General features: G+C 43.9%; 2 protein-coding genes across 5 annotated transcripts in view; one reads left to right on the top strand and one right to left on the bottom strand.

Moving 5' to 3' along the window:
* The window catches only part of LOC143815037 (interferon-induced GTP-binding protein Mx2-like), a 37,235-nt gene extending 24,697 nt beyond the window's left edge, over positions 1-12,538 (top strand). For both annotated transcript variants that reach the window (XM_077293839.1, XM_077293840.1), the window contains exons 8-16: positions 334-472; positions 5,565-5,763; positions 5,916-5,994; positions 6,220-6,342; positions 6,485-6,626; positions 7,192-7,350; positions 8,872-8,948; positions 9,646-9,870; positions 12,067-12,538. In XM_077293839.1, the coding sequence (XP_077149954.1) occupies positions 334-472; positions 5,565-5,763; positions 5,916-5,994; positions 6,220-6,342; positions 6,485-6,626; positions 7,192-7,350; positions 8,872-8,948; positions 9,646-9,870; positions 12,067-12,297 (1,374 nt within the window). In that variant the 3' untranslated portion in view covers positions 12,298-12,538. The remainder of the gene's footprint in view (positions 1-333; positions 473-5,564; positions 5,764-5,915; positions 5,995-6,219; positions 6,343-6,484; positions 6,627-7,191; positions 7,351-8,871; positions 8,949-9,645; positions 9,871-12,066) is intronic.
* A 4,738-nt stretch (positions 12,539-17,276) lies between these two features.
* TMPRSS2 (transmembrane serine protease 2) overlaps positions 17,277-25,343 on the bottom strand; it is a 44,633-nt gene continuing 36,566 nt past the window's right edge. For 2 of the 3 annotated variants that reach the window (XM_077293844.1, XM_077293841.1), the window contains 2 exons: positions 20,349-20,501; positions 17,507-18,976 (listed from right to left, as the gene is read on the bottom strand). In XM_077293844.1, the coding sequence (XP_077149959.1) occupies positions 18,965-18,976; positions 20,349-20,501 (165 nt within the window). In that variant the 3' untranslated portion in view covers positions 17,507-18,964. Of the gene's footprint in view, positions 18,977-20,348; positions 20,502-25,343 lie in introns of all 3 variants that reach the window. The other variant, XM_077293842.1, reaches the window with a different exon arrangement.

Genomic DNA, 25,343 nt, shown 5'->3' with positions numbered 1-25,343 from the left:
AATCATTCGTCCTTCTTCACTCACAGCCATAGCTAAATGCAAATAGAGCTTCCCCTAGGGTCGAAAAAACTAACTCTGTGTTCAAGTAAGACGAAAATGGAAAACATTACTTAAAAATTGAGGATAGTCCAGACCATAGGGCCACCCATTATTACAATGCATGACCTAAGAGGGTGTCTATGTAACTAGTGTATTTGGGTCACGCTAATGATGGATGATGGGAGGAGAAAGATGGCACACTGGTCTCGCCTTGACTTTGGTAAATTTGATATATACTGTACATGTCTCAGTCCTAACTCTTCTGACATTCTTATCATTTCTACAATTTCATAGATCAAGAGGATGATCAGGAAGTACATAGAAAGACAGGAGACCATCAATTTGGCTGTGGTTCCTAGCAATGTGGACATTGCCACCACTGAAGCTCTAGAAATGGCTCGAGAAGTGGATCCTAGCGGAGAGCGGACACTTGGTAACTACAGTATAAGTGGCAGAGCTCCTATTAGTGTGGCCTACCATTTTTCTTATGACTAAGAAAGTAAAGTGGCTCATGATGATACTTACAAGACTCTTTTGGGACAGAAATGCATGGCCATAGAGGGCAAAATTCATTGGCAATCGTGAAAAAAATTGCTTTAGTTGGTGACTTTTTAGATGGGTCTTCCATGATGCAACCACTTTTCTTTGACAACCCAAGGAGAAAAAAAAAAAAAAAAGAAAATGAGCATATACCCTGTACCTTTAGTAAGCAAATGGTGGTAATATACTTAACCCCTTCATGACCCAGCCTATTTTGACCTTAATGACCTGGCCGTTTTTTGCAATTCTGACCAGTGTCCCTTTATGAGGTAATAACTCAGGAACGCTTCAATGGATCCTAGCGGTTCTGAGATTGTTTTTTCATGACATATTGGGCTTCATGGTATTGGTAAATGTAGGTTGATAATTTCTGAGTTTATTTGTGGAAAAAATGGAAATTTGGCGAAAATTTCTCAATTTTCACATTTTGAATTTTTATTCTGTTAAACCAGAGCGTTATGTGACACAAAATAGTTAATAAATAACATTTCTCACATGTCTATTTACATCAGCACAATTTTGGAAACAAATTTTTTTTTTGCTAGTTATAAGGGTTAAAATTTGACCAGTGATTTCTAATTTTTACAACAAAATTTACAAAACCATTTTTTTTAGGGACCACCTCACATTTGAAGTCAGTTTGAGGGGTCTATATGGCTGAAAATACCCAAAAGTGACACCATTCTAAAAACTGCACCCCTCAAGGTGCTCAAAACCACATTCAAGAAGTTTATTAACCCTTCAGGTGTTTCACAGCAGCAGAAGCAACATGGAAGGAAAAAATGAACATTTAACTTTTTAGTCACAAAAATGATCTTTCAGCAACAATTTTTTTTATTTTCCCAAGGATAAAAGGAGAAACTGGACCATGAACTTTGTTGTCCAATTTGTCCTGAGTACGCTGGTACTCCATATGTGGGGGTAAACCACTGTTTGGGCGCACGGCAGGGCTTGGAAGGGAAGGAGCTCCATTTGACTTTTTGAATGAAAAATTATCTCCATCGTTAGCGGACACCATGTCGCGTTTGGAAAGCCCCTGTGTGCCTAAACATTGGAGCTCTCCCACAAGTGACCCCATTTTGCAAACTAGACCCCCCAAGGAACTTATCTAGAAGCATAGTGAGCACTTTGAACCCTCAGGTGCTTCACAAATTGATCCGTAAAAATGAAAAAGTACTTTTTTTTTCGCACAAAATTTCTTTTAGCCTCAATTTTTTCATTTTCACATGGGCAACAGGATAAAATGGACCCTAAAATTTGTTGGGCAATTGCTCCTGAGTACGCGGATACCTCACATGTGGGAGTAAACCACTGTTTGGGTACACGGCAAGGCTCGAAAGGGAAGGCGCGCCATTTGACTTTTTGAATGGAAAATTAGCTCCAATCGTTAGCGGACACCATGTCGCGTTTGGAGAGCCCCTGTGTGCCTAAACATTGGAGCTCCCCTACAAGTGACCCCATTTGGGATACTAGACCCCCCAAGGAACTCATCTAGATGCATAGTGAGCACTTTAAACCCCCAGGTGCTTCACAGAAGTTTATAAAGCAGAGCTGTGAAAATAAAAAATAACTTTTCTTTCCTCAAAAATGATTTTTGGCCCGGAATTTTTTATTTTCCCAAGGGTAACAGGAGAAATTAGACCCCAAATGTTGTTGGGCAGTTTGTCCTGAGTACGCTGATACCCCATATGTGGGGGTAAACCACTGTTTGGGCGCTCGGCAGGGCTCGGAAGGGAAGGCATGCTTTTTGAATGGAAAATTAGCTCCAATCATTAGCGGACACCATATCGCGTTTGAAGAGCCCCTGTGTGCCTAAACATTGGAGCTCCCACACAAGTGACCCCATTTTGGAAACTAGACCTCCCAAAGAACTAATCTAGATGTGTGGTGAGCACTTTGAACCCCATAGTGCTTCACAGAAGTTTATAACGCAGAGCCGTGAAAATAATAAATGTGTTTTCTTTCCTCAAAAATATTTTTTTAGCCCAGAATTTTTTAATTTTCCCAAAGGTAACAAGAGAAATTTGACCCCAAATGTTGTTGTACAGTTTCTCCTGAGTACGCTGATACCCCATATGTGGGGGTAAACCACTGTTTGGGCACATGCCGGGGCTCGGAAGGGAAGTAGTGACGTTTTGGAATGCAGACTTTGATGGAATGGTCTGCGGGCATCATGTTACGTTTGCAGAGCCCCTGATGTGCCTAAACAGTAGAAACCCCCGCAAGTGACCACATTTTGGAAACTAGACCCCTCAAGGAACTTATCTAGATGTGTAGTGAGCACTTAGAACCCCCAAGTGCTTCATAGAAGTTTACAACGCAGAGCCGTGAAAATAAAAAATAATTTTTCATTCCTCTAAAATTATGTTTTAGCAAGCAATTTTTTATTTTCTCAAGGGTAACAGGAGAAATTGGACCCCAATAATTGTTGCACAGTTTGTCCTGAGTATGCTGGTACCCCATATGTGGGGGTAAACCACTGTTTAGGCGCACGTCGTGGCTCGGAAGGGACGGAGCACCATTTGACTTTTTGAACGCAAGATTGGCTGGAATCAATGGTGGCGCCATGTTGCGTTTGGAGACCCCCTGATGTGCCTAAACAGTGGAAACCCCTCAATTCTAACTCCAATACTAACCCCAACAAACCCCAAACCCTAATCCCAACTCTAGATATAACCCTAACCCCAACACACCCCTAACCACAACCCTAACCCTAATCCCAACCCTAACGACAAGCCTAATCTTAACCCTATTTCCAATCCTAGCCCTAATTCCAACCCTAACCCTAAGGCTATGTGCCCACATTGCGGATTCGTGTGAGATTTTTCCGCACCATTTTTGAAACATCCGCAGGTAAAAGGCACTGAGTTTTACCTGCGCATTTACTGCGGATTTCCAGTGTTTTTTGTGCGGATTTCACCTGCGGATTCCTGTTGAGGAGCAGGTGTAAAATTGACACTGTGCGGAAACACTGTGTTGTATTTTCCGCAGCATATTTTCCGCATCATGGGCACAGCGGATTTGGTTTTCAGTAGGTTTACATGGTACTGTAAACCTGATGGAAAACTGCTACGAATCCGCAGCGGCCAATCCGCTGCGGATCCACAGACAAATCCGCACCATGTGTGCACATAGTCTAATCTAACCCTAACTCTAGTTCTAACCCTAATTCTAACCCTAGCCCTAACCCTAACCCTAGTGGGGGAAGAAAAAAAAAATATATTTTCTTTATTTTTATTATTGTTCCTACCTATGGGGGTGATAAAGGGGGGTTCAATTACTATTTTTTTTATTTTGATCACTGTGATAGGTTTTATCAAAGTGATCAAAATGTACCTGGAACGAATCTGCCAGCTGGCAGATTCGGCGGGCGCACTGCGCATGCGCCCGCCATTTTGGAAGATGGCGGCGCCCATGAAGAAGATGGTCGGACACCGCGAGGCTCGGTAAGTATGAGGGGGGGAGATCGGAGCACGGGGAGGATCGGAGCATGGGGGGGTGGATCGAAGCACGGGGGGAGCGGACAGGAGGATGGGGGAGCGGACAGGAGGACGGAGGGGAGCGGACCACAGTACGGGGCAGAAAGGAGGGCTGGGGAGGCGATCGGTGGTGGGGGGGAGCAGATTAGGTTTTCCAGCCATGGCCGATGATATTGCAGCATTGGCCATGGCTGGATTGTAATATTTCACCATTTTCATAGGTGAAATATTACAAATCGCTCTGATTGGCTGTTGAAAGTGAAACAGCCAATCAGAGCGATCCTAGCCACTGGGGGGGTGAAGCCACTCCCCCCTGGGCTGAAGTACCACTCCCCCTGTCCCTGCAGATCAGGTGAAATTGGAGTTAACCCTTTCACCCGATCTGCAGGGACGCGATCATTCCATAACGCCACATAGGCATCACAGGTCAGATTGGCACCGACTTTCATGACGCCTACGTGGCGTCATGGGTCGGGAAGGGGTTAAATAGTATAGGGTATTTGGTTAACTCTATTTTGAGCCAAAAAGTGTAAAATGGTCCTATTATTTGAATGAAAAAAAAAACCAAAACGCTATGGTTTTACTAACAGTAATAAAAATTGTAAAAGAAAAATTGAATAACTCTGCATCCTGAAGGGTTTAAAGGAACTACATGTGCTTCTCACAAAATTAGAATATCCTCAAAAAGTAAATTTATTTCAGTTCTTCAATGCAAAAAGTGAAACTCATATATTATATAGTCATTACAAACAGTGATCTATTTCAAGTGTTTATTTCTGTTAATGTTGAGGATTTATGGCTTACAGCCAATGAAAACCCAAAAGTCATTATCTCAGTAAATTAGAATACTTTATAACACCAGCTTGAAAAATGATTTTAAAATCCGAAATGTTGGCCTACTGAAAAGTATGTTCAGTAAATGCACTGAATACTTGGTCGGGCTCCTTTTGCATCAATTACTGCATCAATGCAGCGTGGCATGGAGCGATCAGCCTGCGGCACTGCTGAGGGGTTATAGAAGCCCAGGTTGCTTTGATAGATTTTCATGATATTCTAAAAATTTTGAGAAGCACCTGTATCTCTATATTGGAGAGGCACTAGGGAAAAGTGATTGTCTGCCTGGGGATATGAAAAAGCTCTCAGTATAAAGTAACCGTTATCATTTCGGTCACTGCCTATGCAGAGCGTAGCTGCCAATGGCGCATTCATTTCGTCTGGCAACATCCTTGAATCCTGTGCACTACTTTGGCAACTTTTCTGAGAGGAGAGACTATGATCTGGTAAGAGAGTTATGGTTAGGGTAATTAAATAGTTTGAATAAAAGAGCCATAAAAACAAGACTTCGACTAAGTATAAGTCTAAATCTAAGACTTTGCCTGTGGCTGCAGCAAGGCGATGTGTTATCACTGAGACCTCATGTTGATCACATATAACGCAGGCAGGATGTAGATATCGGTGTGGATGATGATTCTCCATCCATAGATGACCCGTCACTGTCTTTCCCAGGGATCCTGACTAAGCCGGATTTAGTTGACAAAGGATCTGAACCAGATGTCGTAAGTGTCGTCCGGAATCTGGTGTACACTCTTAAGAAAGGCTACATGATCGTCAAGTGTCGGGGGCAGAGTGAGATCCAGAACAACACCTCCCTGGAGACCGCCCTACAAAATGAGCAAATCTTCTTTGAGGATCATGAACATTTCAGGTAAATGCAAAAAAAAAATAAATAAATAAATCTGCACCTATAATGATGGATGTTTTCTCTTTATGTTCCTTTTAAATTTTCACGTCTGAGATTAAATGTATTTTGTACAAATCATGGAACCACTTTTAATGTCGTCCATGTTCACTTTTCAGGGTTCTTCTAGAAGAGGGACGTGCCACAATTCCTTTGCTGGCAGAAAAACTTACGGTTGAACTCGTGGAACATATTTCTGTAAGTCTTACTCCTGAAAATAAGCCATTTTAGGTCTAATAGATGGGGGTCCTATCATGCTCCTCTTCAGAGACTGTAACCATGAAGTTTGCACCACTATGAGGGACTGTAACCACCAAGCTCTGTGCCCGTTAGTGTGAGAATTACATTTTCCTGTCTTAGAAGGTTGGCCCAGTGGATATTAGGGAGGTATTTGTAATAGATTCATTTCTTTGTATGTTTTAGAGAACTATACCCAGCCTGGAGAGTCAAATCAAGACCAAACTACAGGAGGTAGAGAAGAAAGTGAAGATGATCGGTGCCGGCGTCCCGGAGACTGAGACGGAGAAGCTGTTGTTTCTCATAGAGGTAAGATCCGTGTGAGCGGAGTTTATAAACTCCCATCACTTTACTGTATCGGTCGTCCTCGTGCCCATACAGTTATATATCCTATATACTCCGGATCTCACTGCCGATTTACCTTTTTGTTCAATTTCTATCGTCTCCACAGAAACTCAAGCATTTTGCCGACGGCATTACTCAAGTCATACAAGGGGAAGAGGAAGTCGCCGACAAACAGTTGAAAGCATTCACCAACATCCGAATAAAATTCTACAAATGGGAAAAAGATCTGAAGCGATCCGCCAATGAATGTAGGTATAGATCACAAAATGCAGAATTTAACATGCCCCACTCATGCCCCCAATTCTTTGATATCTGGGGGAAGTGTGACAACTATTGCTAACGGAACTCGTATGGAAGTGTAAGGCAAACTGTAGACCATTGAAACCACCGAGCACGTCGCCTCTCCTGTGACTAAAATCATGGAAAGTTATATCTGTAATGTCTGCTTTCTTATTGCCATCCCTTAGATTAGAAGCTCTCTACCCTCATGGGCTTTTACACCGTACTGTATATTTAATGTAGAGGGGGACACCACCCCACCCAACTATCCCTTACAGGATCCTAAGGGTGGGTTAGAGGTCTTCAACAAATTGGATCCAACCATCCATGGTGACCATAAAGATTGGTGTGCTGATCTCTACTTTGGCTTATACAAGCGGGATCTCAAGCCTTTTGACCACCTTTAATGAGGCAAAATGGAGAGCCACCATCAATCCATTTTTCATACGTAAAAACTAGATTTTTACTTTCTTGATAACTTTTTTTTTTTTTTTTTTTCTTTTTTAAATTGATAAACGACCCATTGCCTTCCAGTCCCCCAGGAATTAAGAAAGGACATTACTGTGTATGAGCAGAAACATCGTGGCCGGGAACTTACAGGGTTCGTCAACTACAAAACGTTTGAAAACATTGCAAAGAATCAAATCCAGACATTCGAGGAGCCAGCCGTGGACAATCTGAACGACGTCACAGGTAGGTCACAGACAAAATTGTCCGGACAACGGTGGACAAGAAAACCGAGAGGGATGACCATTGCCCTCTAATTATTGATCTGCTCAATTGACCTTGAACTACAAAATTTGAAGGTTTTTTTTTTATTGCGATAAGTGTGACTTGTGCTGTAGGGACAGAGTGTCTTTTACTTCTCTCAGGAAAAAATGACCTGTCTGCTTCTGCAACAAAAAAGCTTATATGTAGGATGTGGGGCTGGATCAAAAGAATAAACCTTTACATTTAATATGTCTGATCTGTCTGCCTCAATACTCGACACATTGGATTGTTGGTAGTTAAGGATAAAAATTCATTATTTCTTTTTCTAGGGGTCTCAACCTGCTTTCATTGTGCTCAGATAATGTCTCTATTTTTTTTATTTTTTTTTTCTTTCCCAGTCTTGCACCTCCTGTCAACAACCCTTCTTCCCTTCTTCCTTCAATCTTTCTTTTTTCTCTCCCTCCCTCAGTCTTGATTTCTACCTGCCTTTCTTCCTTCCCCTTTCCCTTTTCCCCTTCCTTCCTCTTTATCCTTCTTTCCTTTTCCTGCCTGTCTTCCTTTCACTTCCTACCTTTCTTCCTGCCTGCCCTTCTTCCACTTTCCCCTCCCTTCCTTCCTCTTTCCCCCTCCCTTCCTTCCTTACTTCCTGTCTTCCATCCTCTTTCCCCTTCTCCCCTCTGCCTTTCTTGCCTGCCCTTCTTCCACTTCCCCTCCCTTCCTTCCTCTTTCCCCTTCCTTCCTCTTTCCCCTTCTTCTTTCTCCTTCCTTCCTTCCTTCCGTCTGTCCTTCCTTCCTCTTTCCCCTTCTCCTCTCCCCTGCCTTTCTTGCCTGCCCTTCCTTCCCCTCCCTTCCTTCCTCCTTCCCCTCCCTTCCTCCTTCCCCTCCCTTCCTTCCTCCTTCCCCTCCCTTCCTTCCTCCTTCCCCTCCCTTCCTTCCCCTCCTTTCCTTCCTTCTTCCTCTTTCCCCTTCTTCTTTCTCCTTCCTTCCTTCCGTCTGTCTGTCCTTCCTTCCTCTTTCCCCTTCTCCTTTCCCCTCCCTTCCTTCCTCCTTCCCCTCCTTTCCTTCCTTCCTCTTTCCCCTTCTTCTTTCTCCTTCCTTCCTTCCTTCCGTCTGTCCTTCCTTCCTCTTTTCCCTTCTCCTTTCACCTGCCTTTCTTTCTGCCTGCCCTTCTTTCACTTTCCCCTTCCCGCCTTCCTACCTCTCTACCTCTTTCCACTTCTCCTTTCCCCTTCCTTCCTGCCTTCCTTCCTCTTCTCCTTTCCGCTGCCTTTCTGCCTGCCCTTCTTCCACCTTCCCCTTCCTGCGTTCCTACATCTTTCCCCTTCTCCTTTCCCCTCCATTCCTTCTTTCCATCTTTCTGTTTTGACACATCCCCCTTCCTTTTCCCCGCCCTCCATCTCTACAGGTAGTAAAGCTTCTGTGCAAACAAAATGGTATATGAGCCATTTTTCTTTTCTGACAGAAGCTCAGAATATGTTCTGACTGCAAATCTTCATTTTTCAGAACTCGTCAGATCGACTTTCAGTGAGATGGCGAAGAAGCACTTCAGCCATTATCTCAATCTTTACAGAAATGCAAAGGTAGGATTAGTATTGCGGTTTTATAATTTTGCAAGATCATATAAACTAATACAGTGCAATTCCATTATTTTGGTACCCATTGTATCAAATGAATTACACTTGGCCTCTATGATTTCATCTGGTCCCTGTTGCATCTTAAATTCCCAGATTTCATCCAACCAGATTGATGCAGTGTTGCACATTATATCTGGACTCCACTGTTCTTTGTCTAACCCTAATGATGCTCTCGGATACTACGTGTCATCAGTGTCCTGGAGTATAAGTCATGGAAAACTGAAGGCTGAAACCAACCAACCAACCAACCAACCGGGCTCTATAAAGGAGTCTGCTCTCCGTGAACCTGTCTGTTGCTGTGAATACACTTTACAACTAGTACTGAACTGATGGCAACTTGTAAAACTCTGTATGCAGCGAGCTCCCCCTAGTGGTAGCTACTGGAACCCATAATTCTACCATTTAAATCAATTTTATAATTCTATATATACTTTTTTATTTCTCCACCTTGTTAATTTCTCAGGATTGTGCAGATTATGTGGCATACTGATGGAATACACCATAAATGTTTAATGGATGGAAGTCCCCCTCACTAGAACAGGCCCCTGGCATGCAGTAAATATATGGCATTTCCTATCTGTACACCATAAATGTCTCGGGTGGAACAAACCCATTTATTAGTCTATTTGTTATATTTTTCAAGGGAAAGCTAGAAGATATTTGCATTGAGCAACAAAAGGCAGCTGAGAAGGCGATCCGTACACAATTTAAGATGGAACAGATCATCTACTGCCAGGACACGATTTATGGTGGATCTCTGAAGGACGTCCGGGCAGAGGCAACTAAAGAAACCAATTCTTTATCCCCACCGTCACAGATACAACTATCTGTCCAGGAGATGTCCCAACACATCCAGGCGTATTTCAAGGTTAGTTCTGTATAATGTGCTCAAATCTAGAGAAACGACTGATAAACTGCCCCCGCATGCAAGAATATTTGCCCCTATGTACAAGAATAGAACTACTATAATACTGCCCCTATGTACAAGAATATAACTACTATAATACTGCTCCCTATGTACAAGAATATAACTACTATAATACTGCCCCTATGTACAAGAATATAACTACTATAATACTGCTCCTATGTACAAGAATATAACTACTATAATACTGCTCCTATGTGCAAGAATATAACTACTATAATACTGCTCCTATGTACAGGAATATAACTACTATAATACTGCCCCTATGTACAAGAATATAACTACTATAATACTGCCCCCTATGTACAAGAATATAACTACTATAATACTGCTCCTATGTACAAGAATATAACTACTATAATACTGCTCCTATGTACAAGAATATAACTACTATAATACTGCCCCTATGTACAAGAATATAACTACTATAATACTGCCCCTATGTACAAGAATATAACTACTATAATACTGCTCCTATGTACAAGAATATATATCTACTATAATAGTGCCCTTATGTACAAGAATATAACTACTATAATACTGCCCCTATGTACAAGAATATAACTACTATAATACTGCTCCTATGTACAAGAATATAACTACTATAATACTGCTCCTATGTACAAGAATATATATCTACTATAATAGTGCCCTTATGTACAAGAATATAACTACTATAATACTGCCCCTATGTACAAGAATATAACTACTATAATACTGCTCCTATGTACAAGAATATAACTACTATAATACTGCTCCTATGTACAAGAATATAACTACTATAATACTGCCCCTATGTACAAGAATATAACTACTATAATACTGCTCCTATGTACAAGAATATAACTACTATAATACCGCCCCTATATACAAGAATATAACTACTATAATACTGTCCCTATGTACAAGAATATAACTACTATAATACTGCCCCTATGTACAAGAATATAACTACTATAATACCGCTCCTATGTACAAGAATATAACTACTATAATACCGCCCCTATATACAAGAATATAACTACTATAATACTGCTCCTATGTACAAGAATATAACTACTATAATACTGTCCCTATGTACAAGAATATAACTACTATAATACTGCCCCTATGTACAAGAATATAACTACTATAATACCGCTCCTATGTACAAGAATATAACTACTATAATACCGCCCCTATATACAAGAATATAACTACTATAATACTGCTCCTATGTACAAGAATATAACTACTATAATACCGCCCCTATATACAAGAATATAACTACTATAATACTGCCCTCTATGTACAAGAATATAACTACTATAATACTACCCCTATGTACAACAATATATCTACTATAATACTGCCCCTATATACAAGAATATAACTACTATAATACCGCCCCTATGTACAAGAATATAACTACTATAATACTGCCCCTATGTACAGGAATATAACTACTATAATACTGCCTCCTATGTACAAGAATATAATTACTATAATACTGCTCCTATGTACAAGAATATAACTACTATAATACCGCCCCTATATACAAGAATATAACTACTATAATACTGCCCTCTATGTACAAGAATATACCTACTATAATACTGCCCCTATGTACAAGAATATAACTACTATAATACTACCCCTATGTACAACAATATAACTACTATAATACTGCTCCTATATACAAGAATAGAACTACTATAATACCGCCCCTATGTACAAGAATATAACTACTATAATACCGCTCCTATGTACAAGAATATAACTACTATAATACTACCCCTATGTACAACAATATATCTACTATAATACTGCCCCTATATACAAGAATATAACTACTATAATACCGCCCCTATGTACAAGAATATAACTACTATAATACTGCCCCTATGTACAGGAATATAACTACTATAATACTGCCTCCTATGTACAAGAATATAATTACTATAATACTGCTCCTATGTACAAGAATATAACTACTATAATACCGCTCCTATGTACAGGAATATAACTACTATAATACCGCTCCTATGTACAGGAATATAACTACTATAATACCGCTCCTATGTACAAGAATATAATTATGTACCACAGTATGATATGGAGATAGACCCATTAATATTCGGCTTCGTATATTTCTTCTAGAATACGACCGCCCGTTTGTCAAACCAGATCCCCCTGATCATTCTGCACTACATGCTCCATGAATTTGCTGACAAGCTGCAATCACAAATGTTGTCTCTGCTCCAGGACAAGGAGAACCTCGGTGTGTTAATGATGGAGAATGACAGTCTGGCGCGGGAGCGGAAGGATTTACATGAGCAGATGAAGCGGCTCCGAGCCGCCCAACAGAGATTGGCCAAGTTCCCCGGCTAGAAATTCTCACTAAAATTGTATATACTGTGCATGTTGTTAGAAGCAGTGGTACCCTTGGTGGGTCTCTACCTGATCCCCTTACTTTTTGGCCACTTTTGTACTTTTTTTTTTTTTTATTTTATTTGTCTGTCCTCACAATTTCCTGATCCTAGTTTCAATACAACCCCCCACCATGCTTTCTCGTTATAATTATACCTCCTGTGCTCTTATTTATCTTATTATAAGGATAATGATTCCCCAATGTCTCTCTTTATTATAATGCCCCCCTCTATAATTGAAATCACAGGACCCCTTTCCAGCAGTCCTAGCACGGCATATAGGCTCAGGTACAGGACAGAATTCCCAACTTTAAGACACCAAGAGGGATATGTGTTTTAGCACTTAGTTATTTACCCCCCCCCCACCGAAGCCCCCTTGTGTTCTCGCCCGCTGTGATACCCCTTCCATGGCCCCCATGGAGTTTGATGCCCCAATACGGAATAATCTCCCATTCCTCCTCCTACACAGTATGATTATCACCCTAGCCCCCCACACGCAGTATAATATCCACCACAGTCTCCTACAATCTGACTGTCACGCAGCAGAACCCTACATAGAATGTCCACTGTAGCCTCCCCACATAGTATGATGGTCCCCCCCCCTACATAGTATTGTAAGGGTCAGACCGGGCTGTAGTCATGGCCGGGAACAGTTGAGCCTTTAGGTACAGGCCTCTCTTTACAGGAAAATGGTGTATCTTAGTCAGCATACCTGTGCCCTCAGGTTCCGTTCTTTCTGCTGCTTCCCTGCACTGAGGGATGTGAGAAACTGAGACAGTCTTTGTCAACTTCAACATCATCAACTTTACTTGTAACATTACACAGCTCATCCATGGGTTCCACATGCTTTACAACTGACTTCTCGATACATTGTTCATGTTCACTCCTTGCAGTACTCTTCTGTTCACTAAGCACGCACGTGGGTCGGACCGTTCCGGACAATTCCCCGACACACTCTCCCGTTACGGTTACACATCCCTTGATCTGTTTCGCCCCAGACTCAAGATCATAAATTACCGTAGCGGACGGTCTCTGCAAGGGGGTACTGTCCTTCTGTCCTTTGCTCTGCAACTGCACCGTGCTTCCACTTTCCGAACTCACTGCATCTAGGGGTTTCCCAGACCGCTTCGCACCGGTCCTAAGGGTTTCTGCCCATACAATGAGTTGCCCTTCAATCTGTACTGTACCGCTACTGTATTATATTTGTGGATGGTTGAGGTTCCTTACACTTGGTGGCTGGTGTAGCGTCCTGGGCTTAAAGCCCATGTGGCCTCTTTGGGCGTCCCTCCCTCGCCCTCTGCCTCTCTACAGGAAAACATTCCTGACTTTTCCCACAGCAGCCCCTCCTACCAGTTAGGCTACGTTCACATTTGCGTTGTGGGCCGCTGCGTCGGCGATTCAACGCACAACGCAAACAAAACTGCAACAAAACGCACGCTAAAACGCTGTGTTTTGCGACGCATGCGTCCTTTTTTGCCGAAAGTTGGATGCAAAAAAATGCAACTTGTTGCGTTCTCTGCACCCAACGCTTGCGGCCATGCGTCGCAAAACGCAGCACAACGCATGTCCATGCGCCCCCATGTTAAATATAGGGGCGCATGACGCATGCGGCGCCCGACGCTAATGTGAATGTAGACTATGCCGTTTATTCTACCATACACTAGCTGGAGGCCCATGAACTATGATGCTCCCCATCTAGTGGCCAGCTGTGAACATTACATTTTAACACCCTATTAAGTACAACTTATAGAACATGGTAACACACCTGTATAGTGTGGCAATACCATGATTTGTAAGTGGTAATACAAGTAGCAGTACCGCAACATAACAGTAAATACACGATAACTTACATTATAACAATAACGGACAGCACCGGGACTGAAGAGGGAGGAAGGGTAAAGCAGTAATAACATTCCATCCCCCTACAGTATGAGGGTCCCCCACTGACCCCTATGAATGGTAGTATTAGGGTTCCCTACAACCTTCTATGGTGTATGATGGTTCCTCCACGCAGTATTATCAGAGCCCCAAAAAAACCAGCCTTCGCGTCCACCACAGCTGCTTTCTCCTCTTCAATCCAGTCTTGCAGTGACGTCTTCATGCTCCACAAGGTCATTGACAAGGCACCGGCCTACAGAAGGTCGTGGGCTGGACACGGCCTGTCGGAGTAAGTGATGGAGCATGGATCCAGCGACTGTTCTCCACTTCAGCTGTTAACAATACCGGCATCCTGACCACTCGAATACTTTTAACAGTTGCGATTGATGTGGCCCATGGCCGGAGGTAGGGGGAGGGAGTGTCTGATACCACTAAAAATGGGAATGGTTCAGTGGCTCCAGTATAGTCGGCTCTTGTCTTCTATACCAGATTTACACCTCAGAAGTCTGTATCAGAAGCGGTCAAGGTCGGCCTAAGGGCGCAGTCAGATGGCTGTATACACAACAAGCGCATAGCAACACTCAGAATGGCTGTTGGCTCTCCTGACCTGACATGTATTTCTACGCAGCCATCAAGCTTGAGTCAGAAGAGCCAACGGCCAGTCCATGTTATACGGCCATCTGACTAGGCCCGCAGAGTATTCTGGCTCTGCTCACTTCCACAACGAAAAAGTGCATGATATCTGCTGATCATGCACGTGACTGTTACACTCCGAACCATAGAATGTCAGTAGTATTACATCTAAGCTCCAGGCTGGACGGGAGTTGTGGGTTTCTCCCTGTAATACTGGCTGGATGTGAGGTCTGTGTGTCTCTCCCAGTAATATAGGCTGGATGGGAGGTCTGTGTGTCCTCTCCCAGTAATATAGGCTGGATGGGAGATCTGTGTCTCTTCCGGTAATATAGGCTGGATGTGAGGTCTCTGTGTCTCTCCCAGTAATGTAGGCTGGATGTGAGGTCTGTGTGTCCTCTCCCAGTAATATAGGCTGGATGTGAGGTCTGTGTGTCTCCCAGTAATATAGGCTGGATGTGAGGTCTCTGTGTCTCTCCCAGTAATATAGGCTGGATGTGAGGTCTCTGTGTCTCTCCCAGTAATATAGGTTGGATGTGAGGTCTGTGTGTCTCTCCCAGTAATATAGGCTGGATGGGAGGTCTGTGTGTCCTCTCCCAGTAATATAGGCTGGATGGAAGATCTGTGTCTCTTCCGGTAATATAGGCTGGATGTGAGGTCTCTGTGTCTCTCCCAGTAATGTAGGCTGGATGTGGGGTCTGTGTGTCCTCTCCCAGTAATATAGGCTGGATGTGAGGTCTGTGTGTCCTCTTCCGGTAATATAGGCTGGATGTGAGCTCTGTGTGTCTCTCCCAGTAATATAGACTGGATGTGAGCTCTGTGTGTCTCACTGTAATATAGGCTGGATGTGAGCTCTGTGTGTCTCTCCCAGTAATATAGGCTGGATGGGAGATCTGTGTGTCTCTCCCAGTAATATAGGCTGGATGTGAGCTCTGTGTGTCTCACTGTAATATAGGCTGGATGTGAGCTCTGTGTGTCTCTCCCAGTAATATAGGCTGGATGGGAGATCTGTGTGTCTCTCCCAGTAATATAGACTGGATGTGAGCTCTGTGTGTCTCACTGTAATATAGGCTGGATGTGAGCTCTGTGTGTCTCTCCCAGTAATATAGGCTGGATGGGAGATCTGTGTCTCTTCCGGTAATATAGGCTGGATGTGAGATCTGTGTGTCTCTCCCAGTAATATAGGCTGGATGTGAGGTCTGTGTATCTCTCCCAGTAATATAGGCTGGATGTGAGGTCTGTGTATCTCTCCCAGTAATATAGGCTGGATGTGAGGTCTGTGTGTCTCTCCCAGTAATATAGGTTGAATGTGAGGTTTGTGTATATCCAGAATGCTGAAGTCTTCACTTATTTCCTCCCCACCGTCTTCCCTCCTTTTCCCATAGCCTTTGGGTTTCCTCCAAGGTATTTTCCCTGCTCTCCTCTCTGTGTTAGAGATAGCAGCAGAAGTCCTGATGGATTTGTTACATTTTTGCAGATCTCTCTGGTAGATGAAGGACCTATAGACACTCTGCAATAGCAACATGGTAGATTTTTTAATTAACTTTTTCAGAAGGAATAATTAAAATATACTTTATGAATCAACAAACACTCATATGAAAAGTTTTTATGTATGTATTGTGAAATAAAAGTGCACCCACCAATACATGAGCCTTGTGTGATCCTTTTCTTTATCTTACTGTATCTTGTCATACATTATACAGTGTCAATGTTTTCCAGCATCTTGAAATTCCAAGATAAACAATCCTTGTGTGTCCTGCTTAGAGGAAGGGGTACAGGGTGTCATCTCACCCCTTTGGGCAGAACACCATTTATCTGGTCTCATCGCGGACTTGCCCATACGGATGGCCAAACAGGTCCCTCGGAACATCGACGTTTTACATGATAAATGTATCAGTTCCATCACATTAACTGCTGGCGTCCAAAAATTAGACACCAATTTAGCATTTTTCAGCATTTGTCTATATAGAAATGTGATTTTTTTTTTTTTTTTTCCATGAAATGCAAAATTAAAGATGTATAATGAACTTCTGCCAAATTCATCATTATTACTTGAAGGCCCTGCACACTGATCAATACTTCAAATTCTTATACCCATTGGCCAGTCCGCCGCCTTCATCTTGTGCATACAGCACCTGGGCTGACTTAGGGGTTTCCATAGTTACAGACTACAAAACTCCCTGTAGTCAGACCCTGCAGTCAAGTGTGATTGTGCTCCTCCATCTTTCCCCAATCAGTTGGGTAGAAGGAGTTTAATGTATTTGTTTGTTTGTTTTTTCAGCTCATAAGCATTATAGAAGAGAATGTAAAAGTATACTTAACCTTTAAAAAAACAAAACTGATTTGTGATGGCTTTATTCAAAGCATCCAAAACTAACAGAGCCCTGACAGACTCCATTATAGTCAATGGGATCAAGTCTATAAGTATGGCAAGATCTTCACTACAATATTTACCACTAGGTGGAGCTGTGGAGAAAATTCTTAGGATTTGAACTTTTGATACATTAAGTACAAAACGTTGTTCCCCTGTAACAGCGCACCAAGTGGTCACACTCCAGTACTGCAACTAAAATCTACTGATTTCAAGGGATATTCCATGGATACATCTGCCCATTCAAGTAGGAAAAATACAATGTAGGATCTAATTTTGCACCTTTGTAATAGAAGCAGTGAGGCAGTGGTTGTGAAAATTTGCTTTACTTTTTTTTCTACCATCTTTTTCAGCAAAGCCACTCAACCGCCAAACATAGGTTTAAAAGTTAAATATGTCCGATCCTGAACATTTAAATTACTAACAAGCTCCAATCCTGGTGATTAACCCCCGTAGATGCCACAGTAAAGACCATAGCATCTAAACGGTTAGAAGAAAGGAGCTGCCTCTACCGATACTCACAGATTGCATTTGTGCATTGCCTGCGGTGTTTATCATGGCGTCCAATGATGCCGACGGGCATAAAACATTGCTATACAGAAGGATTGGAAATAATGCCATTGTTTGAGTACTTGAGAAATTAATCAATGGAAAGTTATATAAAAACAAAAAGGGACAAAAGTTTGATTTATGCAAATAAACACACTTAAAAGTAACTTGTAATGACCCGTACTTTAAAAGTCATAGTAAATACAGAAATAAAATAAATAAATTAAAAAAATCTCTGATAGAATTGCTGTTTTTTTGTTCATTCTGACTCTAAAAATTTTTTTAAAGTGATAAAATATGTTCTAAGAATCCTCTTGTGACAAACCTATATACAATGTGACTATTAAAGGAATATGGTACAATATGGCGGCTCCAGGGGAATCTGGATTGGGAGGGGGATGTTATGTGCGGACCTTTTATGCTACATGAAATTAACCGGCCCATCTGTCCAGCAGTCGGGCTAATGACCGTATCTTTACACTGTAACCGCCATCACAGCAAAAATGAAGAGCGCAAAGAAATAAAATACATATAAATGGAAAAGTCTCAGACTTGCCACAACCGTAAGTCATCGTTAGTGTCTGCTCAAGATAAGCAAATAAAAAAAAAAAAAAAAAACAACAGCGCCACCTCTATCTGCAGGTGGAGTCTGGTATTGCAACTCTGGTTTATTGAAGTGACTGGTGCGGAGTTGCAATGCCGCACATGTCCTGTAGATGGCGGTCTGTTTCAATAGAAGCAAAATTTTTTTATTTTTCTGATTTCAGACACAAGGTGACTTTGCTACCAATAAAGAAATGTAGGTGTAACCACGTCTTGGTGTTCCCGCCTGGATTTACCAACATTGGCACATAGCGATATATAAAAAAAACAACACAAACATTGTAAAACAACGGAATACAAGGAGTGTACCCAGCTCCTGCTTTTACATTAGGCCAGTGCAGAGTCTGTACATGTCAGCTTGGAGATGGCGCATTACATCCAACAGCGCAGACATCATTTACAACCAGGCGGAAGAAAAGTCTGGATTGGCCACGAGATGGCGCCGATGTGACATTAATCAGTCATACAGCAGAGGCAGGTGGTGGCCGTCAGTCACTGTGTGCAGATAACGCCCCAATACCCGTATAGACACAAAAGGGGTCACACGTCCCTCATAGTACAAAACATACAATCAGGGCGTCCTCAGTGTCCTGCTCCGTCATGTGTACGTCTGCAAGGGAAGGAGAAGAAGTGACCGTTTTAGGAAACATTCCGTATATTCACTTAAAAGCAAATCACAATTTGTCAATACCCCATTATTAATGAGAAGAAAACAATTTACTGAATTTTCGCTCCTGCTGCTCCCTCTTATGAGATGAGGATCTGAAATGTATACTCCAGAGCTGCACTCACTATTCTGCTGGTGCAGTCACTGTATACATACATTACATTACTGATCCTGAGTTACATCCTGTATTATACCCCAGAGCTGCACTCACTATTCTGCTGGTGCAGTCACTGTGTACATACATTACATTACTGATCCTGAGTTACATCCTGTATTATACCCCAGAGCTGCACTCACTATTCTGCTGGTGCAGTCACTGTGTACATACATTACATTACTGATCCTGAGTTACCTCCTGTATTATATCCCAGAGCTGCACTCACTATTCTGCTGGTGCAGTCACTGTGTACATACATTACATTACTGATCCTGAGTTACATCCAGTATTATACTCCAGAGCTGCACTCACTATTCTGCTGGTGCAGTCACTGTATACATACATTACATTACTGATCCTGAGTTACATCCAGTATTATACTCCAGAGCTGCACTCACTATTCTGCTGGTGTAGTCACTGTGTACATACATTACATTACTGATCCTGAGTTACCTCCTGTATTATACCCCAGAGCTGCACTCACTATTCTGCTGGTGCAGTCACTGTATACATACATTACATTACTGATCCTGAGTTACATCCAGTATTATACTCCAGAGCTGCACTCACTATTCTGCTGGTGCAGTCACTGTGTACATACATTACATCACTGATCCTGAGTTACCTCCTGTATTATACCCCAGAGCTACACTCACTATTCTGCCTCCTCCAGAGCTGAAATTAGTATTTGCTCTGGTGATTTGCATTGTGTAAATGTTATAATGAGTCTTTCAGAGATATCAGACCGATCCTTCAGCACAAGGGACAGGTTAATATTACTCATGTACATTTGGTTAGAAAGCACTCGATAAACTTCTGCAGGGTAACAAACCCTCAGCTGTGAGCAGGACTGGATCAGAAACTCCTTCAACACCTTGCTGTCAGCAAACAGAGATCTTGAAAACAGTTGCAGAACTTACTAAACAACGATTAGAAGAATTAGATAACATGGCTGCCTTCTCCTAAAAAGAGCGCCACCCCAGGTTACAGGTTGTGTCTGGTATTGCAGCTCAGGTTTATAACTTGTAGTGTAACTGCAATACCAGACACGACCCATGGACCTGTGTGGCGCGGTTTCTGGACGTTTTTATAAAGCTTTTTATTCCATCCGCACGTCATATCCAGACTGTGCTCAGACTCCGAAAAGAACCGGCTCACCTGCATCTGATGGTAGATCCACTCCAGGAACACGGTCACATTCCCATACACTCCCGGCTTGTTACGCTGGGCACAACCAGCCCCCCAGCTCGTGTCCCCGACAAGCCACCAGAAATTGTTTGTCTTTGTGACTAGGGGGCCGCCGCTGTCACCCTGCAGAGGCAGAAAAAACAGTAAGAATCAAACACAGGAAAGTAATAATAAAGCAAAACTCTGAAAGTTCTAATGTATCTGTAAAAACGATTGTGGTTCCATAGAGTCACCACTAGGGGGAGCTAATGGCATATGGATGTATACAGTGCTGACTACAGGTGGAATCCTATGGACAGTGATACATTACGTCCATTTCAGAGGCGTAGCTAGGGTTTCACCTTAGGGGGGGCGAAGCATCTGAGTGGGCCCCTAACCAGCTAACCCTGATTACAGCTACGGTTGCGCACTCTAGTTGTGAATATAGTGGAACCTCAGAATATGACCGCTGTGTTATTGAAAATAAATCTATATACAAAAGCCAACATAGACTTTACCGCCATATTGTGACCATATGCAACTTTGATGGTCACAATACTCTGCGTGCCCCTATAACAATAATGCTTAAGTGCCCACTTAACATTTAATAATGTCCCCTAAGTTCCCCCATGTACTGCTCCATTATACACAGTATGGTGAGCTCAAAGCTTCCCTATACACAGTCTAAGGCCCCCACAGCTCCCCTATACACAGTATGGTGATTCTATAACTCCCCGATACACCGTATGATGTTCTCACTGCTCCCCTATACACAGTATAATGCTGACAGAACTCCACTATAGAAAGTATAATGCCCCCCAGAGCTCCCCTATATACAGTGTAATGGGCCAACAGCTCCCATATGCACAATATGCCTTCACAGTTCCCTTATACACAGTATGATGGGCCCGCAGCTCCCTTATACACAGTATGATGGGTCCACAGCTCCCGTATACACAGTATGATGGGCCCGCAGCTCCCTTATACACAGTATGATGGACCCACAGCTCCCTTATACACAGTATGATGGGCCCACAGCTCCCTTATACACAGTATGATGGGCCCGCAGCTCCCTTATACACAGTATGATGGACCCACAGCTCCCTTATACACAGTATGATGGGCCCACAGCTCCCTTATACACAGTATGATTGGCCCGCAGCTCCCGTATACACAGTATGATGGACTCACAGCTCCCTTATACACAGTATGATGGACTCACAGCTCCCTTATACACAGTATGATGGGCCCGCAGCTCCCTTATACACAGTATGATGGGCCTACAGCTCCCAATACACAGTATGATGGGCCCGCAGCTCCCTTATACACAGTATGATGTGTGCACAGCTCCCGTATACACAGTATGATGGGCCCGCAGCTCCCTTATACACAGTATGATGTGTGCACAGCTCCCTTATACACAGTATGATGGGCCCGCAGCTCCCTTATACACAGTATGATGGGCCCACAGCTCCCTTATACACAGTATGATGGGCCCACAGCTCCCGTATACACAGTATGATGGGCCCGCAGCTCCCTTATACAGTATGATGGACCCACAGCTCCCTTATACACTGTATGATGGACCCACAGCTCCCTTATACACAGTATGATTGGCCCGCAGCTCCCGTATACACAGTATGATGGACTCACAGCTCCCTTATACACAGTATGATGGACTCACAGCTCCCTTATACACAGTATGATGGGCCCGCAGCTCCCTTATACACAGTATGATGGGCCTACAGCTCCCAATACACAGTATGATGGGCCCGCAGCTCCCTTATACACAGTATGATGGGCCCACAGCTCCCTTATACAGTATGATGGACCCACAGCTCCCTTATACACTGTATGATGGACCCACAGCTCCCTTATACACAGTATGATTGGCCCGCAGCTCCCGTATACACAGTATGATGGACTCACAGCTCCCTTATACACAGTATGATGGACTCACAGCTCCCTTATACACAGTATGATGGGCCCGCAGCTCCCTTATACACAGTATGATGGGCCTACAGCTCCCAATACACAGTATGATGGGCCCGCAGCTCCCTTATACACAGTATGATGTGTGCACAGCTCCCGTATACACAGTATGATGGGCCCGCAGCTCCCTTATACACAGTATGATGTGTGCACAGCTCACTTATACACAGTATGATGGGCCCGCAGCTCCCTTATACACAGTATGATGGGCCCACAGCTCCCTTATACACAGTATGATGGGCCCACAGCTCCCGTATACACAGTATGATGGGCCCGCAGCTCCCTTATACAGTATGATGGACCCACAGCTCCCGTATTCACAGTATGATGGGCCCGCAGCTCCCTTATACACAGTATGATGGGCCCACAGCTCCCTTATACACAGTATGATGGGCTCGCAGCTCCCTTATACACAGTATGATGGGCCCACAGCTCCCTTATACACAGTATGATGGGCCCACAGCTCCCTTATACACAGTATGATGGGCCCGCAGCTCCCTTATACACAGTATGATGGGCCCACAGCTCCCTTATACACAGTATGATGGGCCCACAGCTCCCGTATACACAGTATGATGGGCCCGCAGCTCCCTTATACAGTATGATGGACCCACAGCTCCCGTATACACAGTATGATGGGCCCGCAGCTCCCTTATACACAGTATGATGGGCCCACAGCTCCCTTATACACAGTATGATGGGCTCGCAGCTCCCTTATACACAGTATGATGGACCCCCAGCTCCCGTATACACAGTATGATGGGCCCGCAGCTCCCTTATACAGTATGATGGACCCACAGCTCCCGTATACACAGTATGATGGGCCCGCAGCTCCCTTATACACAGTATGATGGGCCCGCAGCTCCCTTATACACAGTATGATGGGCCCGCAGCTCCCTTATACACAGTATGATGGGCCTACAGCTCCCTTATACACAGTATGATGGGCTCGCAGCTCCCTTATACACAGTATGATGGGCCCACAGCTCCCTTATACACAGTATGATGGGCCACAGCTCCCTTATACACAGTATGATGGGCCCGCAGCTCCCTTATACACAGTATGATGGGCCTACAGCTCCCTTATACACAGTATGATGGGCTCGCAGCTCCCTTATACACAGTATGATGGGCCCACAGCTCCCTTATACACAGTATGATGGGCCACAGCTCCCTTATACACAGTATGATGGGCCCGCAGCTCCCGTATACACAGTATGATGGACCCGCAGCTCCCTTATACACAGTATGATGGGCCCACAGCTCCCTTATACACAGTATGATGGGCCCGCAGCTCCCTTATACACAGTATGATGGACCCGCAGCTCCCTTATACACAGTATGATGCACCCACAGCTCCCTTATACACAGTATGATGGGCCCGTAGCTCCCGTATACACAGTATGATGGGCCCGCAGCTCCCATATACACAGTATGATGGACTCACAGCTCCCATATACACAGTATGATGGGCCCACAGCTCCCGTATACACAGTATGATGGGCCCGCAGTTCCCTATACACAGTATGATGGGCCCGCAGCTCCCATATACACAGTATGATGGACTCACAGCTCCCATATACACAGTATGATGGGCCCACAGCTCCCGTATACACAGTATGATGGGCCCGCAGTTCCCTATACACAGTATGATGGACCCGCAGCTCCCTTATACACAGTATGATGGGCCCGCAGCTCCCATATACACAGTATGATGGACTCACAGCTCCCGTATACACAGTATGATGGGCCCGCAGCTTCCTTATACACAGTATGATGGGCCCGCAGTTCCCTATACACAGTATGGTGGACCCGCAGCTCCCTTATACACAGTATGATGGACCCGCAGCTCCCGTATACACAGTATGATGGGCCCGCAGCTCCCGTATACACAGTATGATGGGCCCACAGCTCCCTTATACACAGTATGATGGGCCCACAGCTCCCTTATACACAGTATGATGGGCCCGCAGCTTCCTTATACACAGTATGATGGACCCGCAGCTCCCTTATACACAGTATGATGGGCCCGCAGCTCTCTTATACACAGTATGATGGGCCCGCAGCTTCCTTATACACAGTATGATGGGCCCGCAGCTCCCTTATACACAGTATGATGGGCCCACAGCTCCCTTATACACAGTATGATGGGCCCGCAGGTCCCTTATACACAGTATGATGGGCCCGCAGCTCCCATATACACAGTATGATGGACCCGCAGCTCCCGTATACACAGTATGATGGGCCCGCAGCTCCCTTATACACAGTATGATGTGTGCACAGCTTCCTTATACACAGTATGATGGGCCCGCAGCTCCCGTATACACAGTATGATGGGCCTGCAGCTTCCTTATACACAGTATGATGGACCCGCAGCTCTCTTATACACAGTATGATGGGCCCGCAGCTTCCTTATACACAGTATGATGGGCCCGCAGCTCCCTTATACACAGTATGATGGGCCCGCAGCTCTCTTATACACAGTATGATGGACTCACAGCTCCCTTATACACAGTATGATGGGCCCGCAGCTCCCTTATACACAGTATGATGTGTGCACAGCTTCCTTATACACAGTATGATGGGCCCGCAGCTCCCGTATACACAGTATGATGGGCCTGCAGCTTCCTTATACACAGTATGATGGACCCGCAGCTCTCTTATACACAGTATGATGGGCCCGCAGCTTCCTTATACACAGTATGATGGGCCCGCAGCTCCCTTATACACAGTATGATGGGCCCGCAGCTCTCTTATACACAGTATGATGGACTCACAGCTCCCTTATACACAGTATGATGGGCCCGCAGCTCCCTTATACACAGTATGATGGGCCCGCAGCTCCCATATACACAGTATGATGGACTCACAGCTCCCTGTCATGATTTGGATGCCCCGGTCATTTACTCATCCTCCGGCGTATTCACTATTTTGTGGCACTGCTGCAGTCCCACGGCTCAAACTTGTGAGCGCAGCTTCTGACAGGCCAGAAGT

The sequence above is a fragment of the Ranitomeya variabilis genome, chromosome 3, assembly GCF_051348905.1.
Source record: "Ranitomeya variabilis isolate aRanVar5 chromosome 3, aRanVar5.hap1, whole genome shotgun sequence".
Classification (NCBI taxonomy): Eukaryota; Metazoa; Chordata; class Amphibia; order Anura; family Dendrobatidae; genus Ranitomeya; species Ranitomeya variabilis.
The sequence above is the reverse complement of the archived record's forward strand: the minus strand, read 5'-3'. Positions and strand labels throughout refer to the sequence as shown.